The sequence below is a fragment of the Podarcis pityusensis genome, assembly GCF_964106645.2.
Source record: "Podarcis pityusensis genome assembly, chromosome: 7".
Lineage (NCBI taxonomy): Eukaryota > Metazoa > Chordata > Lepidosauria > Squamata > Lacertidae > Podarcis > Podarcis pityusensis.
The window spans coordinates 62,289,615-62,310,316 of NC_138031.1; the positions used below are offsets into that span (position 1 = coordinate 62,289,615).

At 42.2% G+C, this 20,702-nt stretch overlaps 1 protein-coding gene across 9 annotated transcripts in view; it reads right to left on the reverse strand.

Annotated features, from left to right (window-relative positions):
* The window catches only part of PHACTR1 (phosphatase and actin regulator 1), a 258,294-nt gene that overhangs the window by 35,102 nt on the left and 202,490 nt on the right, over positions 1 to 20,702 (reverse strand). For 7 of the 9 annotated variants that reach the window (XM_081014820.1, XM_081014821.1, XM_081014827.1 and 4 more), the window contains 3 exons: positions 13,424 to 13,591; positions 10,285 to 10,491; positions 4,063 to 4,384 (listed from right to left, as the gene is read on the reverse strand). In XM_081014820.1, the coding sequence (XP_080870946.1) occupies positions 4,063 to 4,384; positions 10,285 to 10,491; positions 13,424 to 13,591 (697 nt within the window). The remainder of the gene's footprint in view (positions 1 to 4,062; positions 4,385 to 10,284; positions 10,492 to 13,423; positions 13,592 to 20,702) is intronic. The other 2 variants (XM_081014824.1, XM_081014823.1) reach the window with 1 other exon arrangement.

The following is a 20,702-nucleotide window of genomic DNA, read 5'->3' on the forward strand; positions in this document are numbered from 1 at the left end:
TCATAAGTAAGTTTGACCATCTTCAGTGGGGCTTACTCTTGAGTAAGTGCAGATGGGAGGTCAGCATATATTGCAGTTTTTATATATACAGTCATAGTAATCAGTGTGTGTGTGTACACACATGTCGCATTTCCAAAGATAACACCTGTAACTCAAAGTAGTTCACATAAAAAACTGACAGTATAACCAGTAATAAATTAATGATACATAATAAAAAGTATAATATCAGTACAACATAATGCTAACAAAAATAAACATTTAACAGTTCATTTAATGTGCCTTAAAATTTGAGCATTAAGCTCAGCAACAGGCCAAATAAAAATATCCAATAACTTCACATCCAAAATATACTGTACATTATACAATGTATGCATATGATAGGTAAAGGTAAAGGTACCCCTGCCCATACGGGCCAGTTTTGCCAGACTCTAGGGTTGTGCGCTCATCTCACTCTATAGGTCAGGAGCCAGCGCTGTCCGCAGACACTTCCGGGTCACGTGGCCAGCGTGACAAGCTGCATCTGGCGAGCCAGTGCAGCACACGGAACACCGTTTACCTTCCCGCTGGTAAGCGGTCCCTATTTATCTACTTGCACCCGGGGGTGCTTTCGAATTGCTAGGTTGGCAGGCGCTGGGACCGAACGATGGGAGCGCACCCCGCTGCGGGGATTCGAACCGCCGACCATGCGATCGGCAAGTCCTAGGCGCTGAGGTTTTACCCACAGCGCCACCAGCGTCCCGCTATGATAGGCATGTGCATATATTATAGGCATGTGTAGTCTCGATAATACATCTCTTGTTAAAGCTCATTACTACAAACACAGCAATAGATCTCCTTTAGGTTTAATTTTTCTTTTGAGGCAAGCAGAACTAACAGCAGCAACGCTGTCAAAAACATCCAGAAGAGACGCTATTTGGCATAACCAACCTCTTAAAAAATGAAATGCATCTCTTCTGAAAATCTACACTAATCTCCTTGGAGACATTTGCCAAAACAGAGAATGTCTCAGCAAAATAACTTAAAAATGTATCAGGACATGTCGGCTTTGTAGATGCTTTGTCCACATGCATTATGAAAAGAGCAGGCACTTTTTCAGGGGGAAACAGCCACCAGCTTTTTAATCTTCTGAGGATTGTGGAAGTTAAGAGACATCATTTTTGACACTGAGTGCAACTGAAATAATTGGCGTATTATTTTGGTACAAAGCTTACTGCTTCGGGCTTACGGGAAATAGGTGGGGGCTATGCGCCTTTGTGCCCCTGCCGCCCTCTTCAGTATTGCATCAATGAAATCAAATTTCTGAAACGTTAAGTGCATTTGTATTGAATTGCTAATTTGACATATTTTTGCACTGCACCCAAAATTGAGGGTTTTTTATTTTTATTTTTTTAGGGGGATGGTTTATTTGTAGTGCCACATTATTATTAGCTGCTATAAGATAGTGCTGCAGAGAAAAAGTAAGAGTAAATTCGAACGAAGTCTAGACAGCTAACAAGGTCGGTCAGACAGGACATATTAGCCATTGAAATAGTACGCAGACACTCAGCGAATTACAGTCCCGCTTCCAGACTCCCAGTATTCTTGCCTTCAGCCCTTGATTTGATTTACCAGACACTGTTCACATAGTTCTAATCTTTCCTCTGAATCCATGAGGGCTAGAAAAATGCTCCTTCATTTTAAATAAACGAAACCTGAAATTGTCAGGATTCCCTTTTGCCAGATCCCCCTAAAATACACAACAGACTTCCTGCAGCCATACTCTGCTCCCAAGATGGACAAACATTGTGATGCTTGCGTATTCAGGGAAACTTAAACCTCCACAAAGGTGCAGCTTTGTTACAACTCTCCCTCTCTCTCTGCATGTGTATCTGTGTGTGTTTTAGAGGTGTTCATTTATAACCACAGAAGTTCCAACTGATACTAGTCTGTACTCTCTTCCCAAATTGCTATTCAACTCCAATGGATCAAATTTAAGTCTAACCACGTGTCTCAAATTCGTTAAGGGTGCGGGGAATTGTATTTCTGTGAGGGGGATCCTTCAGTTCTCAGGGTGTGCTTTAAATGTATGTTGTGGGTCTTTCCTCCTAAAATAAGAGACCTTCACTTTCAGTAGTCTACACTTAATTAGTAGCTGAAAACAGAAACAAATCACATCACCTGTTTTCTGCTTATTAACCATAAAGCATGCCCTAGTAACTGCAGACTTGATAGGAGTTTAGAAATGGGAACATCTATTGCTGTAGGGGAACAGATGCTTCTGTGAAGTCAAATGGTGAGCATTCTTATTGCACGCAGAATTGTGTCCACTCTTTAATTTACAATGGACCGGATTTTGCAATTAACAGTTATCACGAGCCTGTGCACATGGAAGAAACTGCCCCAGAGGAAAACACAGGACTGGTCGTTGCAATAATTGCTGTTGAGAATTCCCCTAACCAAGTTGCACTTTCAGGTAATGGGATGGAAGACTTAACATCCTGTTACAGATACTAATATAGGCTTCAATATAACACAGGAATAATTGCCCTTGGGAAACCAACAAGCAGGCTGATTTGTTGGCACTAGAAGATTGTAGTATTGTTTCCATTGGCTCCATGTCTGAGCAGATTTGAAGAAGTCTGTGTTTAACACTTAACACTTACTCTAAAAGTGTGCAAACTTGCAAAGTTCGAAGACTCCAAAAGCACAAAGCATGGTCTAATTCTGTATTTGTCTAACACTACATGTGGAATGAATATTGTGACTGCAGTTGGCAACAGAAGACTTCCTTCCATAAAATTACTTTGGGTTGATTATTAAACCAGGCAGTCACTACTACTCATCTTTCAAAGCCACATTCATGAAGGGACCCCTTGTTTGCCTTGGGCATATTGCTTCAGCTCCAACATCTATCTGATCATTATCTTCTTAATCACGTTGCTTCCTTTTAGAAAATGGTCATAACCGCACAGATCCTGAGCCTCAATCTCATTCCAAGTCAGCTGTCACTACCTTCTCGACCACCAAATACATACAGTGAAACGAAATGAGGGCACTAATAGGAACTGTAATGAAGATTACCATCACGATTATGCCTAAGCCACTAGAACTGATCAGCAGAATATTTTTAGAAACCTGTGAAACAAGCACATGAAATGATAAGAAATACAAAGCATTTGAAGATGAAATAATTCCAGGTTGCAGCAATCTAGATAAATGGCTTAACGCCAAACCGCTTTCAAATGTCTTACAGGAATTGGTCTCCAAATTACTGAAGCCTATCACATACAGAAAGTTATTATCTCAAAAGACAATGGGAACTGTCTGATTTGCGCACAGCCTATAACATTCTTTTTTAAAATAAAAGAAAGCACAGACTATGAAAGTCCTTCGCTGAAACCTAGGAAAAAGAGACGAGAATAATAATAATGGTTGTATCATCACCATTCTGAGATATGTTGCATAACAGAATAGGCTGGTGTATCTCAAACTTCTGATAACTTGGGGGGAATTTTATATAAAAATGGGAAATATACATCACTTAAACACCCTCATGTTAAAGAATTTAACACCCAATTGTTAAAGTATGTTAACAATTGCCACCTGCCCTCAGAGAGACCCAGCTTCTGTGAATTCTGCAAAATTCGCTCTTTGGAGGGCACCTTCTCTGATGGCAGATGGTGGGAAGCAGCCTTCTATGGAGCTGGACCATCATCAGGGTCCTAGATAGAAGGTCTTTCCCAGTCCTAAGTGGAGATGCTGGGAAAAGAACCTGGAACCATCTGCGTGCAAAGCATGTGGTCTACCCATTGAGATGTTGCTGAATCTTTGCTTTCTGAATGCTCCCGTGCAAAGAGATGGCAAAATTATCTCCAGCTTGCAGAGGCTGAAGGAGGCAGGGCCAAAACTGTGACCTGTGTAGATATGAAGTATTGTATTTCTCTTTATAAACTGTATTGTTTTTAATACTTGATTGGGAGCCGCCCAGAGTGGCTGGGGAAACTCAGCCAGATGGGCGGGGTATAAATAATAAATTATTATTATTATATAAGCAGACAAATACAATTCAAAACACCATGTTACCTTTCTAGCTTCTGCATGGTCATGGCCAGTGTCTTGTTCAACTCCTCGATCATGCGACACCCTGAAGGATGCATGGGCAACGTGCTGGATCCAGAAGGCAAATGTGGGCTGTGGCTGCCGTACTGATGCTGGTGTGCTAACTGTGACGGTAGGACCGTGTGGTGATGCGAAGCCAATGGTTGCTGGCAGCTCTTCTGTGTGGAATAGGGTGCAAGGGAGAGGTCTGGTCCCCCTAAAGGCATGCAAATCATGACTTTCTTTGGAGGTAGCGGAGGCGACAGTTTGACGGGCATACAAGGCAGTTTCACAGGCGCACCAGGATCTAGAAGATAAAAGATGAGCACTTGTGAGGTGGGGGCATTCAGGTCTCCTTCAAAAAATGAGAAAAAGCATGGGAGTCTTTTCCCCCTCATGGTGCTCTCCCATGCACAAGAACTGAAGAGGAGTCTTGGTGGATCGCCCACTAAGCCCACCATCCTAGCCAGAGGCCTACAGGGAGTCTGCTACAGGATCTGAACATGTAAGCCTTCTCCTGTGCTAACCAACAATGAACATTCAGAGGTACGCTGCCTCTGCTCCTGGAGTCAGTCAACAGCCACCAGGGCTGTAGTACTCATTCATAGCTGGTTCCTCCATGGTTCCCTCCCCCCAATCCCTTTTAAAGTCATCCAAGTTGGTGGCCATCACTAGATCTACTGGGAGCAAGTTCCATAGTTCAATAATGCACTGTTCTTCCTGTCGTCTGCCTCGAATTTCTCAACATTCAGCTTCGTTTGATGATCCCAGAAGTTCATCGAACACCACCAAAGGGGGAACAACACCTCTGTCTATACACTTTGTCTTCACATTGCATAATTTTATACACCTTTATCATGCCCCCCCCATTACTCACATTTTTTAAAAACTAAAACATCCTAAATGTTGCAGTATTTCCTCACAGGGGAGTTGCTCCAGCCCCCTGTTAATTTTGGTTGCCCTTTCCTGCAAATATGGCAGCAGAAGTATATGGGAGACAATACCACCATTGCCACGTGGATGGATCCATTGCTTTGGGTCTTTCGCTTCCAAGTACCAGCTATAAGTCAGATCCATCTATGTAGGTGTGATATTCAAGCTGTGCTTGATGAAGGAATATTACAGATACTGACAATGGGGGCGGGGGGGAGGAGCAATCATACTGCAGTCACATGACAGGTAAGTCACATTGGTTCAGTGCCAGCCTCTCTCTTGCTATCGTTATCCTTTACTGCACATGGTACAAACTGACAAAGGCAAGTGATTGACTGTTGATAGCTTGAAGGATATAAGCACAATCAATGCAAAGACCTCATAATCAATGGAGTAATGCAAATCAACACTTTGGCCTACACTTTGGTTCAGGATCTACACAAATTCCACACCTACCAGGAGTGGCCACTAATACTAAGAGTCCACAAAAAACCTGGCCCTGCATTTATTTATAAATACTAACTTTTTCATACTGCCGTTCCATAGATTGCAGGGCAGGTGTAGAATATAAACTGATTCATTAAAACAAAATAAAAACAACAACAAAAAACTGCTACTGCCAACCGTAATACAAGGCAGCAGTTAAAAATTATAAAGTCGACTGAAAGATTGCTCCAGGTTCAGAGGCGCTCTACCTTTCTGCGTAATTATAGAAATTATAATGCCTGGGTACATAAAAATGTTTCCAACCTGCTGTTGAAAGGATTGTTTAGTAGATATGCTGCCACATCCCAGACATCACAGTTTTGACAAGCATCCTGTCTGGGAAACTGAAACATAGACCTCAACATGGGAGATGTAAGGGGTAGAGAGTCTATTGTTGTACTTGAACCAGTTAAAAATGCACACACTTTTAAAAATAAAAAGTTGAAATCTGAGAATTTTTATAAACCATTCCTCACAAGACATACTTCAAGTGAAATTCTTTCTGCAGCCATGTGTCTCCTGCTATTGTTCCTGCTAATCGCTAGCAAATCGTTTCCCTCCATCACTTTCTGTTAATCATTCCCAGCGTGTCTTAAATTTATTCTCACAAAATCCTCAGCGCTAACACGCACACACGCTATATTGCTGGAGCTATATTGAAAACCTGAAGGTCTTCATTTCGATTGTGAGAATTTTCATTATAAGAATTCCTTCAAAACGGGACCCAAGGATGTCTCTGGAGAAATTAGCAATGGAATAAGGTTAATTTACTTTCGGCTTGGAAAAGATGATTCATTAGAGCTGATTGCTCATTTCCAGAGACTATGCAAATCTAATAATATCCCCAGAGGACACCATAAAAAATCTTAGAAATTTATGTCTTTTGACCCTTACACCCAGATTCTATGCATGTTTATTCAGAAATAAGCCATTTTGATTTCGCTGAGACCTGAGGCCAAACTACAACCTCAATCACATGCACTATTAGGAGCCCCCAGTGTCTGCATCCTCTGTAAGGTTCAAGAGCTTTGTTCACAAGTTAAATACAGATCAAAACCACTGAAAAGGGTAAAAATGCATAGGGAAGGGCAAAGGTTTCAAGAAAAAAAAAGAAAAAAAGCAGCGTGTGGGGACCGTTAAGTATCCCACTCCCATTTTGCCACTGCAAACCATCCCCTCTCAAAGACACTTTGCAGTCAAAAAGCAGATACAGTGGTACCTCGGGTTAAGTACTTAATTCGTTCCGGAGGTCCGTTCTTAACCTGAAACTGTTCTTAACCTGAAGCACCACTTTAGCTAATGGGGCCTCCTGCTGCCGCCGCGCCACCAGAGCACGATTTCTGTTCTCATCCTGAAACAAAGTTCTTAACCCGAAGTACTATTTCTGGGTTAGCGGAGTCTGTAACCTGAGGCGTATGTAACTTGAAGTGTATGTAACCTGAGGTACCACTGTAGTAACCCAAAGTTGCCCTGTAGGATCTGCTCTTTTTTCCCCTGGCTGCCTTGATTTCCATGAATAAAGTTTCTGAGGGATTAAGGGCAATCAGCTGGTTAAACTAGGTATGCCCTGTGATTAGCTTTATAATCCTAGCTTTGTCCTCTAATGATAAAAGGGAAGAGCTGTAGCTCAATGGTAGCACATCTGCTTTGTACGCAGAAGATCCCCAGCATCTTCTGAATCTGAATCTCTGGAGAGCTGTTCATGTGGACAATACTGACCTAGCTGGCAGTATATAAGGCAGTTTCCTCCGCTGCTATGACACACAGCTCTGAGGTTTTGAAGATTCTTCATCTCAGGGTCATGGGTTCGAGTCCCACATTGGGCAAAAGATTCCTGCATGGCAGAGGGTTGGACTAGATGACCCTTGGGGTCCCTTCCAATTCTACAATTCTATGATTTATAACTGGGCATCTCCCAAGGCAAGGGGCTTCAGGGTACTCAAGGTCTGTTTTCCAGGTTGGGGCTTAATGTTGCAAATAGGTTACAGTGGCACCTCGGGTTAAGAACTTAATTCGTTCGGGAGGTCCGTTCTTAACCTGAAACTGTTCTTAACTTGAAGCACCACTTTAGCTAATGGGGCCTCCTGATGTCGTCGCAGCATGATTTCTGTTCTCATCCTGAAGCAAAGTTCTTAACCTGAAGCACTATTTCTGGGTTAGCAGAGTCTGTAACCTGAAGCGTATGTAACCTGAAGCATATGTAACCCGAGGTACCATGTATTGAGATATCAGAAATTGTTCATTGGCAACACATTACCTTTTTTATTCATCAGATTTTTAAGGGGAAACCCAGAATTAAAACCTGCAACCTCTAGACATTGTCAGACCATGCTTTAACCAACTGAGCTACCCAGCTATAACTGAGCTATCCAACTATAATATTATTGTTATAATATTCTACCCGGACACTGAGATCCAGCGCCAAGGGCCTTCTGGCGGTTCCCTCACTGCGAGAAGCCAAGTTACAGGGAACCAGGCAGAGGGCCTTCTCAGTAGTGGCGCCCTCCCCGTGGAACACCCTGCCACCAGATGTCAAAGAGAACAACAACTACCAGACTTTTAGAAGACATCTGAAGGCAGCCCTGTTTAGGGAAGCTTTTATTTTTTTATTTTTATTTTTTTAAATAATTTTTTTATTAAGTTTTTAAACAAACAAAAAAGAAAAACAACACACACAAAAAACAATACAAAACTTAACAATATAAACACAAAACAATTAATAACGAACTCTCTTTTCCATTACCAATTTTAAGTTACTTATTTTCTGGACTTCCTCATACCTCCCTCTTTTGTATTCCAATCCACATTTATTTATCCAGCAGTTTCTTTTCCACTTTTTTAATCCCAATCTTTAATTTAATAAAATGTTAAAATATATAACTTCAACTCTTTTAAACCTAATTAGGGAAGCTTTTAATGTTTGATGTATTAGAGGATTTTAAAATTTTTTTGGGAAGCCGCCCAGAGTGGCTGGGGAAGCCCAGCCAGATGGGCGGGGTACAAATATATAATAATAATAATAATAATAATAATAATAGTAATAATAATAATAATTTTATACCCTGCCCAGTAACTACAACGTAACAAAAGTAGTCATGAACAATAAATAAAACATTAAAAAAATACAACCAAACTGAAGGCAAAAACGTAGCCCTTTGCCCTTTAACTCTCTGTGGCCTTTTAGTAGTAGGTGGGATTTTTTAAAAAATGTATTTTTCTTTCACCCTGGATTTAATGTAACTATGAGGTGTTTACTGTCCATTTGTTTAGTTGTCTGTAGCTTTGGGGTGCCATGGGCAAGATAAAGCAACAAACAAACAAATGACCTATATTTCCTAAAATGGTTTTAGTTGCTGGCTTCTGCAGGCCTGCAAAGAGTGTAAGGACACACAAAACAACTGGGTGGAAGAAGAAATAAACAAACTCTCCCCTTTCCTTGAAGATGCATAGGAAGGTTCCTAGACAAATTATGTAAATACAATTTGGCGCTGCAAGTAGCCACAACCAACCAACATGGTCTATGGAAGAAGAGAAGACATATAAGATTGGTGAGACACAGTGGGTAGATGGACATGAGGGGCACTGACAACTGAAACAAGCCATAAAGGGGCCTAAAGCTAATTTAATCAGACATTAGTGCTCTGCAATACCAGCTTAGGGAGGTCGCGAGGCCTGTAGATTCTTTCTGCATCCCTGGAGCAGAGGACCAGCTAGCTGCATACCTAGTGTGTTATTATACGGATTATGAAGCAGAGCAAAAGAAAACTGAAAGAAAGAGGGATATAAAAGAAACCTCTATAACTGGAAGGCCTGAAGGACAGATTAGAAGAATGTTAGTGGAGACAGAAGCCTAAAGGCAGCTGTGATGAGCATCTACCACACACACAGAACAATCAAGTCTGAAAGAGAATACAGGACTACTAATTTTCTGCATGAACAGTTGTTGTAGTTGCAATACCCACATGACAACAAATATGTGTGTGATGGATCCACATTGGCCTAAATGGGACAAGGGAAATATTTATACAACAGGTTTAAAGTGTTTTGCTAGTCATTTATTTTTTCCTAGACTACGACTGGGAAGCTCCATTTGATATATTGAGGTTTCTTAGGGAATTCTCAGCACCCTCGTTACTGTTCTAGACTTCTTGGGGATGGGGAAGTCAATGGCTAGTTAAAAGTAGCATAGAACAGATATTACCGACCTATCAATCTCTTTTTCCACAAAAAAGTGACTCAAAGCAACTCAAGACTGCAAAAACAAATACGAAAGCTAAACGTAAGAGTAGGCATAAAATAAAATTATCAACCATAATAGGTACAGAAGGGATATATGCCCAAGGCCTAAGCCAAGGTCTTCCTACATTCAGAAATTTAATAAAAAGGGCAAGTCACACCCAACCCACCCAACTAAAAGGATTATAAGAAGCAAATGCCACAAGCATAGTTCATTAAGGGCCCAAAGGCGCTGTGTGCATGCATGTGTGTGTGTGTGTGTGTGTGTGTGTGTGTGAGAGAGAGAGAGAGAGAGAGAGAGAATGATAAGCCTAGGTTGTCCATGGAATGAAACCCACTCAATAATTCCAGCCCATATTCTGATGAGGTTTGAGAACTCCTTGGCCTGTCATGAATGTGAAATCAGTGATGCAGGTTTATTAGTGAGAGATGTGAAAACAACGGCAAGCTTTATGGAGGTGGTGGTGGGTGAAACATTCCATTTAGAGACACAGGAACAAGAGCTCTTTTCAGGGAGGGGGCGGCACAAAGCATTCTGGAACACTTACTTACCAGCTAAGTGGTTGGCAATCCTGGCAATGGGTTTAGGAGGCAGGGCAGGGGGCTGTTTGAGGAGGGAGAGCTGTTTCACTGGGGTGTCCTCATGGTCTCCAGAGAAAGCAGCAGATTTTTTGGGGGGAAGTAGCAAGACTGGTTTAGATGAAGGATCTTGAGAAAGGTGGACTCCAGATTCACTGGACGTGGGGCTCTCTTCGGACGCTGGAGGACACAACCACATCATAGACGCAACAACGTTACAAGCAAAGCGGTAGCAGATAGACAAGGAAAGCAGCAGAGCAATGCGGGTTTAAAAAACATAACTAACAGTAAGAGTTGGCTCAGACATCACTATATACAGAGAGAGGGGGTGGGGGGAGAGAGAGAGAAAGAGGAGAAACTCTCCATGAAGAGACTGAAAACAAACTCTGGCACTTTCACAACACATAGCAGAACTTCCACTGGCATGAAAGGGGGCAAATTCATATGTCACTTTTCCTAATCTTGTTCTACTTAGGTTAATTGCATTTCCTCCCAATAGCTAATCACCATAACTCTTCAGACTGATACACAGGCAGACCTACAGTATATATCAGTATTGAGCTCTGTCCATGGCCTAGTTGTTGTTTAGGAACAGGGGTGTAACCAGCAGCTTTAACAGGGGACTCAGCTGAAAATATAACGTTTTAAGTGCATTTTAAGTGCAGTATACAAATCTGACAGTAGATGGCGGTGATGAGCTAATGACAAATTCCATATATTCTTTAAAACTTTTTTTAAAAGAGCATTTTCACAGCATTTTTTAATTATATCTGTGTAGATTCAGCCAGGGTCCCTTAGGCTAATAGTTTTCATTGATGGAATCTTTTCCCCTCTTTGGCTTGTCTGCCAAGGCACACTCCCCACAGCAAGACCCTCCAAGGGAAAACTAGAAGTGGATAAAGTATTTGGATTTATGTCTTGGTGCTTTTCTCCACCAAATTTCTAGAGCTTTCAGCAGTTTCCCATCATTAGTCTAATTGTGCTATTAAATAAATTTCAGATATGTCATTTCATCCTAGCAATCAAAGGGATTGTGTTTCTCTGCAGTTGGAGCCTTAATTTCTCTTCTCTGCCTGGGTAGTCAGATGAGGCTATTTCTGCTGAGAGCAATGCTAAAACCATGTTGAACTCACTGCCCTCTCTATGCCTCAGCTACATAACTCAAGTGCTGACTAGTCAATGACAATCAGCTCATCGATTCTCTGCACTTTCCTGTGTTTTACAAAGAATGGGTAGTCTGTATCAAGATAACATGAGGATCACTTTAAGCAAGGATAAATCTTAGTGGTGGAATTTGAAAACAATCCCCACCAGTCTGTATCCAATGAATTTCTTTCTTCTTCTTTTTTTTAAGCACAGTGCCTTTCATACTTAGTCATCAGCTTATATACATGATGTCATAAATTACAATGTTACACCAACTGCCCCGTGGGAAGGAACAAGAGTGTGACAGAGGCAAAGACAACACCAGGGCCAGATCCAACTAGACTGTCTCCTCCTCTCTGCAGGGGCAGTGGAAAGGACCAGCTTCTATATTTTGTATCATTTACAGTGGTACCTCAGGTTAAGTACTTAATTCGTTCCGGTGGTCTGTTCTTAAACTGAAACTGTTCTTAACCTGAGGTACCACTTTAGCTAATGGGGCCTCCTGCTGCCGCCGCAGCACGATTTCTGTTCTCATCCTGAAGCAAAGTTCTTAACCTGAAGCACTATTTCTGGGTTAGCGGAGTCTGTAACCTGAAGCGTATGTAGCCTGAAGCGTATGTAACCTGAGGTACCACTGTATTTGCTTTAGGTGCCTTGGCAGCTATATAAACACAATAAAATACATAATTGGGGAAAGCTGCAGACCCATATATTAAAAAACACATATAATTTTGCAATAGAGCAAATTTCAAAGGACAGCACTGTATTAACACAACACCAACAGACAATATTAGCGTAAGAACCATGCAACTGGATCAGATGAAAGGTCCATCTCAGCCCTGAAATGCCTTGTTTTGGGTCATTCTGTGGGAAACCAGCTGGTCCTGTTTCCACCTCTAATGGCAGAATTGGGATTTGGATTGCACCTTAAACTAGTAACGATCGCAATGAATTTCATACATTAATTGTGTATTGCGGTGAAGAAGTAGGGTTTTTTGTTTGGTTTATTGCTAGTCAATTATATTAGATGATACTGAATTCTAGTGATATCACAGAAAGGAAGGAAAACTCCCTCTGCATTCACATCCTTCACAGCATGCATAATTATATAAGCCTCTATCATATCCCCTCCTCTGCATAGCAGTCATCTTAATTCTCATCTAAAAAGCCCTGAATGTTATATAGCCTTTCCTTTTTGAGAAAGTGCTCTGATCCCACCCATTTGTGTGTTCTTTTCTACCCCCTTTCTAGTCATACAGTATCCTTTTTGAGTTGCAGTGGCTAGAACGGCACACAATATCCTAAACAAGGCTGCAACCATAGCTTTGTGGAGAGCAGAGTTGTTCTCAGACCCTTCCATCCCTAGCATAGAGTTTGGCCTTTTCCCACAATAGATGCACACAGAGTTGATGTTTTCACTGAGCTTTGGACTGGGACCTCAAGACTTATTGACATAAATCAAGGCTTACCATGTGCCATCAATTATTTTTAATTTAGTCGAAGGTATGAATATATACAAAAAGTAATGCATACAGTTTTGGAGCAAGTCGGTTTAACAGAACAAATAATAATGCGACGTACTGTGCTTACCAAACTGGAAAAATCACAAAAGGTAGCAAGCTAGCTCTCTGTTATATTCTTCACCTTTATTGGAAATTTGAATTTACTTAACCCAGCCTTCCCTAACCTGGTAACCTCCAGATGTTTTGGGCTACAACTTCCATCAGCTGCAGACACCATGGTTATTCTGGCAGAAAGGGATAGGAAATGTGGTCCAAAACATTTCAAGGGCAGCAGGATTTGACAAGATCTGAGTCCTAGATTGTATTTGGATTTCACATTCTGGATCTAGATGTTATCCAGGCCCAAAAGACAGAACATCACATGGGGTATGTTCGTAGTAAAGTGCAATTGAGTCACTACCCTGTTACATGTTGTGTAGCTGACCATGAAAACCAAAGTATACCTGTTCCATCCATGATCTCCGGAGTTGGGAGTATTTCATATGTACAGGAGTCGACAGATGCTGAACATGGGTCCAATTCAGATAGGGCTGGGAGTGAAGCCTGGCTGGAACTGAGAGCCTGCCCATTCTCCAATGATCCTTCTTCATTTTGTATGGAAAGCTCCCCATCTGGGTGGAAGCAGAAAAATAATATGAAATAAAAAGAAAATAACCAGAAGATTTCTCAGCTCTGGAAATTTTTCCCCAGTGGTTCAGTTACTTTAACTGCAATCACACACCTCAGAGACAAAGTCCTAATGTATAGCATCTGTGCCAGGCTTCCTCAACCTAGTGCCCTCCAGATGTTGTGTACTACAACTCCCATTGTTGCTGGCCATCGGCCATGCTGGCTGGGGACGATGGTAGTTTTGATCTAAAGCATCTGAAGGGCACTAGGCCTAGGAAGCCTGATGTGCACAGTTCTCCAGCCATATTCCGGCAGACCTAATCATTGTTTATTTTTAAAATTATAACTGCATTTACACAGCTGCCCCTTTAAAAGGTTCTCTGAAACTTCTTCAGTTCAGATTTGACAGATGTTAAATGGGAATCAGGTTCCTCGGTCTTCCAAAACACAATGGCATGGAGGTGCTATGACAGGATGGCATTTCCTTGCTCAAAATGTAGTTGGCGGATCTGGGCGGCATCCTGCCAAACATATTTGTTTGCACCACAGGCTAGATATTTTTTTTTTAAAGCAGTCCCCCTTGTTTGTCCCTCTCCCTCAGAAGCAATAAAACACGCATTATTTTTAATTAAGCACTTGTCCTTGGTGCTAAAAGTGCTTCAAATACAATCCTTACAATCCTTACAATGCTCACATAACTTAAACTGGACCTATTGTTCCTCTGTTGAAATAGTGGTTAATAGTGGCTGAGGTTTAATAGCTTGCTTACCCAGCAGCACAGCCACTTATGCATCACTAAGGAGGAGGATGAAAGAAGACAGGTTTGCCTAACAATTCCATGTGCTAGCTGATATGTGAAATCTATACTATAGCGGCACATTTGGAATTAATTGCTATACTTTCAATACAAGGACAATGCATTTCGCCATAGGGATCGGTGTGCCTTCTGTCTAGGTGCCTGTTGATGGGCAACTAATGTTCCTAAGGCAGTAGGCATAGGACTTTAGTCTTAAGGGCAACAGAACTGCTGAGTTCATTAAGTATTATTCTTTATATGAAACATGGCATTTCCCAGCAGTTAAGCATGGCTTTGTGGTTGGCTGGTCCTACCCTGAGGCAAAACACCCAAAAAGTAGGTCAAGCCTCAGACTGGTGCTCCAAAATAGAAAGTTGACTGAAGTGTGCAGTTATGTCTAACACATTATGGCTTCTTCGGGGCGAGCCAATCTTAGGCCCCATCTCCACTAAACATTTAAGGCAGTATCATACCACTTTAAACAGCTGTGGCTTACCCCAAAGAATCCTGGGAACTGTTGCTTGTCAAAGGTACTGGGAGTTGTTAGAAGACCCCCCCATTCCCCCCTCACAGAACTACAATTCTCAGAGTGCTTTAATGGTCCATCCCTCTTCCCAGGGAACTCTGGGAAGCCACCCAGAATGCCTGAGGCAACCCAGTCAGTTGGGTGAGGTACTAGTTGTTGTTGTTAGTCTCCTAACAACACTCAGCACTTTTAACAGCTCCAGTCATTCCAGAAGGATACAGGACCCCCCTGGACGGTTAAGTCCAGTCAAAGGCAACTATAGGGTTGAGGCGCTCATCTCACTTTCAGGCCAAGGGATCAGGCGTTTCCCCAGACAGCTTTTCAGATCATGTGGCCAGCATGACTAAACCGCTTCTGGCGCAATGGTGGATGGTATCAAAGCTACTGAGAGATGAGGGAGAATCAGCAGGGTCATGCTCCACCCCCCCATCTCTCTCACAGGAAAGGTCATCATATAGGACAAGCAAGGCAGTCTCAATGCCAAATCTGGGTCTTAGCATCAAGTGAAATGAGTCTTCCAAGAGTGTCTGAATCCTGAAAGTGACCACCTACTCAAGAACCTTAGGGGACATCTGCAACCAGTCTGTAATTACTAAGGTTTCTTGGGTCTGAGACAGGTTTTGTCAAGAATGGTTGTAGGTCTTTGAGGTGGGAGAAAGGAGCATAGAGATTGGGCGGGTGAGATGGTGTGTGTGTTTGTGTGTGTTTCCCACTTTTGAAATGTTGGATGGTATGAAAATGTGGCCTATTGTACAAAGGAAAGTCACATCCGTTCCTCTGCTCACTTTGACCTCCAGCTACACCCACTTTCACCTGTGGCCACCTCCAAAAGTGGCCTGCGGCCGAAAAAGATTTCACACAAGGAAATCAGGCCCTTCCACCCATTTTAAATGGAAATCTGTCCATGACAATTCTTAAAAGCTTTGGTTTGACAGAATCAAATTTTGTAGCAAGGTTTATCTTACCAGATGTGGTTTAAAGCACAGGCAGCCGAGGACAGAGTGAGGGGGACATTCTGATACAAATAAAACCATGTATCACCAAAGATGAATACGCAAAAATACATTTCAATATACCAGGAAAACTCCTAATTTATTTTACCTATGGGCAATGGTGAGAAATATTTCTGAAGAGCCCTAAAGGAAAAGCATTCTTTTGTCCTTTAAGGATCCTTGAGAAGGTAGAATCTCCTGCCTCTTTTCCTAGAACTATTTAAAATATAAGCTCTTAGTTTTTCTGGTTATCAGTGAAGGATTTGAAGAGGATTATAGAGATGGAGTGGGATAGCAAAATTATAATCAGCAGAAACCTGTGCTGCAGGTTTTGTAGTTCTCAGCGGGGAAGAAAGGAAGGTCATATCTATAAGGTTTAACTTGCTGTTAATATGTTAACATCATTTACCCTGTTCTTTATACCAGGTTTTCCCTGATTCATTAGACTGGACCCTGTTTTTTATTTGTTTAAACTCCTTGGATTCCTGTTTTTATACTTTTGTTTTACTGGTTTTATGTTGCATTTTTAAAAATGGTATTGTTTATTGCTTTTATGTTGTACACCATACAATTTCAACTTTATACTAGGTTAAACTTATATCTCATCCATTATGGGGAAGACAAATGTTTAATTAGCCATTTTCTTACTGGATAGGGGTGTGCAGCTATTGCCAATGGTTGAATGGCAGTCGATTCCTGGAGCATTTTCTAAACTGGGGAAAGACTGATGCAGGGTCAACTGCAGATATTTAGAATTGACCCTTCCTAGCCCTTATTTATACTGTCAGTAATGGAACTTTTTGTATGTGGAAACAAGAAAAAGTATGGTATACTTTAAATATGTTTATCCCACCATACCACAACAAACAACAAAAAATCACTCACTCTTGGTTTTCATGTGCTATTTAATTTAAATGCATATGGATGTCAAATTGCCAGCTGAGACTGAGCAAAACAACTAAGCCTATTTTATGACCCACCCAGAGAACACTGCTATTGCGTGGCTTATGTAAATGTCACACAATGAAAATTAAACTACGTTCTGTGAAAAGTTCCAAGTTATAAGGCGGAGATCCTGAAGCTCTCCAGATGTTGTGGAACCCCAACTCACACCAGCCCTAAGGCCAACAGTCAGGGACAATGTAGTCCAGCAACATCTGGAAAGTCACAAGTTCCCCAAGATATAAGGAGCCTCATTCTAAGGGATCAAATCATTATTCTATCTAGTCAGCTACTACAAGATGTGGAGCCAGTCTACTGAGCCTAGAAGCTCACTGCATACTTTAGGATGGTTAGCACTGCTTTATTTCAAAGCATAGGTTCATTTCTAAAATTAGATGCTCAAGACCAGCTGAAACTGACATATTCTGACGTGAGACTGTTTCCCACCAGTTCCTTGTGTATGGTTGCCGTGGGGTGAGGTGGAGAATTGGAACAGTTAGGGTAAATAAATTACATCCACTTGAAAAGCAGAGCAATGGTCAAAGTTACTTAGGCTCACTTCAGATGCTCTAATAATCACCCGCCAGTTATCACCATGGAGGAAATAACAGCTGACCCAGAGAAATGATGCTGACAGGTGCTGTTCTCTGGAGAGGTGAGAAATCAAAGCAGGGGTGCTTGGCTGTGCTCAGCCTTGAACAGCTCCTCCATCTCAGCTCTGCTTGCACACCCAGCCTCAAGGGCTGCTTCTGAGGAAAGGATGCTGAGAGGTAAAAGCCTGTCCCCAGAGGGAACCTTTCAGACAAGGTAGGCTGCCTTCTGGCAGCAACTTCCTCAGAAGCAGCTCTTCAACGTGTTGCCGGCCTCTGCATCGAAAGACAATGGAGTTAAGTAACACCGCTGCGTTGGCAGCACCAAAGGGACCTCCCTGGGGCGCAAGCCTGGGCAGTGTTTATGGAGATCCTTCTGGGACTTAGTGACGTGGTCCAAAGGAAAACAGAGCAATCCATTTGGCAACAGCTTGACTGCAGGAGTTGCCAGGAGGAGGAGTACAAGGCGCCATCCAACCATTTTAGGGACTCCACTCCTTAGGCCTTTCTTCTGAAGATATCCCCAAAAGGGAGCGGAGGTTTAGGATCAGAGTTTTCCTTCTCCTAATTAGGCTACCTCCCGACTTTGCTCTGCAAGACATGCAGAAACAAGCCTTTGACCATTGGGCCCACTATTGGTCTTGTCCGCTCTATCTGCTGCAGCCTGGCTTTGCATGCAGGGGAAGTCCCTAACTTACCAAGGGTTTGAGACCAATTGGCTACCCTCACCTGGTTTTTAGCCATTTCCCAGGGTGTGGCTGCTGTCACATGCCGACAGCTTCTAGGAGCCACAGGTGAGAAAGCACAGGATGGGGAACAAAGGTGGACAAACTACCCCAGAAGAAGGATGTATTCCCCATTAGAGGTACTATCCCTCCCCTAACATCCCATACACTCGTGTATAAGGGAAATCAATGCCCCTCTCTTTTAAAGCGTTCTTTCTTATTATTCCCCAAAGGACTCAGGGTTCTACAAGAGTTTTAAGGTATGGGCAGAAACATCTCACTCTCTGTCCCCCACTCAGGCAAGCAAGTGGTATTATTTCAAGGGTGCAATCCTTGTGAAATCACTAGAGGAGTTTGCACTGAAGGGCCAACAAAGTCTTACATGGGAGGCCTGTAGGACTTCATTTGGCCCTTGGGGCCTGGTGCTCCCCACCCCTGGGCTTATGGTCTTTGAGGCAAGAAAGTGGGTGCTTGCCCATCGCTTAAGTCACACAAAGGCAGCTGGTAAGAACTGGGTGACAATACTCACAACACAGCATAGTTATCTTTGTCAGTGTGGTCACATCAGGGGCAGACAGTACTCTGTTTGGTTTCTTCCATTGGGAATGCTCCACACGAAGAAATTTAGAGCAGGGATGGAGAAGTTGTGGCCTTTCAGAAGCTGCTTGATTCTTAGCAGCATGACCAGTATGGGAGTTGTAGTCCAACAACATCTGAAGGGCTGCAGATTTCCATCTCCCTGCCTTATCGCATCCATATCAGGTTTCTGGGATGAGGGCAAGGGACTGGCTCCACGAAATTCCCCTTTTTACTGTCAGTTCCCACTGTATAGAACTGAGCCCCAGCAGAACGGAGGTTCTGATGTTAAGCCCCAAATCAAACTAAGCCCTTTCTGTGGCCTTTCAAAATGACAACATTTCTCTTTTCCCCTTGGCAGTGAGAATGGCATACTGCTCCTAATAGTTTAAAATCTCAGCATCAAATAGAAAACCTTTGATGTGGCTGTTACGCAGGATTATTAAAATGTAGAAGGATGTTATGCCCAAACTCTACCTTGCTCAAAGTAAAGAATGTAAAAGCTGTTCATTAACAGCACAGCAACAGATCAAAGGTTTTAGCTACAGTGGGCATTTGTGAAGCCAAGTATATCTGGGTCTGAATTAATCATCGACATCTCTGACAGCCCAGGCAGCTGTTCTTCTTTAAAAAAAAAATACCAAAAGCTGCTCAGAATTAATAGAATACAAGTAAAAGGCTCAGACCTAGGCCAAAAGTACATTCAGAACTGAATAGTATCAATGATTTAAAGCTGGAGTTATAATAGGAAATGCTCTTCCCAGTAGAAAATTCACATGCTATTAATGGCATGTCTGCTGTATGCCAGAATTGTAGGTATGTTGAGCTCAATTAAAATTTTTATCTTACTGGTGTGGGAGCCACATAAGACACAGGCTCTTCAAGGCCATGTTGCTCTGGCCACATGTCTATTCCAGAACCAGTAAAGGAACAATTGTTCCCATGCTACTAAGGTAAGCATGAACTGGGCCCAACATGTCTGTTGAAGTAAAAATATCACGCTCCTGTGGCAACTTAAAGTCTAACAAACTGTGTTGTTCCAACACTTCCATGTTAGAAGAGACATATCTTGTCTAAATCCTCTCTTCCTGTAGACTGGTTCACCCTCACTGAATCAACTGGAGTAAACATGTGCAAAACCAGGATTAACATTTGACATGTTAAACCCTTGGAATTATTGGAACTGATGTCAATTAAAGTTTAGCTGCTCCTGCATTGATGCAGAATACAACTTTCTTCTAGGAAACTCATTATCTCTGGAGAAGGCATGAACCTAATTGTTGAGGATACTTTAAGATACCACTTTATCGATCCCTTTCTTTAATGATATTGATCTGATGCGAGTTGGCTATTCTTTTGATTAAAAACCCATAGCACACATTTAATAGGTCCTAGGCAGCTGCTTTATAAAACTTTACTACTGAGGACCAATAAAACCAACACTATTTGTTTCATTATGCAACTTGAGTAGTCCAGTAACAGCATATCGCTCAGGAGAAAGGGTGGCTAATTTTAGCTAAGAATAGGCCTGGGTTGCATGTCATGGAAAGCTAAACTATGGCTTACCAGGGACTGGAGAACAGCTTGTGGTCACTTTGCTGCTCCCTGATATTTTTAACTTCTGCACCATCCTGAGCTAAGCCAAAGCTTGTTCTTAGCTACAGCCCATGGTTAGTGGGGAGAAAACGTAACCACCAGCCCAGGTTCACTAAACCAAACCTTGGCTCAGATCAGCACGATGCAGGAGTAAAAATGGCACGGGAGGAAGAGCAAAGCAGCTGGGAGTGCCTCTAGCAGAAGCCCACACGTTCACACAGTTCCAGTAAACCATAGTTTGACTTAGCATGTGGGTCATAGTATTTCCACTGGAGGATTGAAGCTAGTGGATCTTCCAAAAGATACCGCCATATATGTGTTTTGCATAATGTTAAGGCAGAAAATTTAATATTGTCTAAACAATATACTC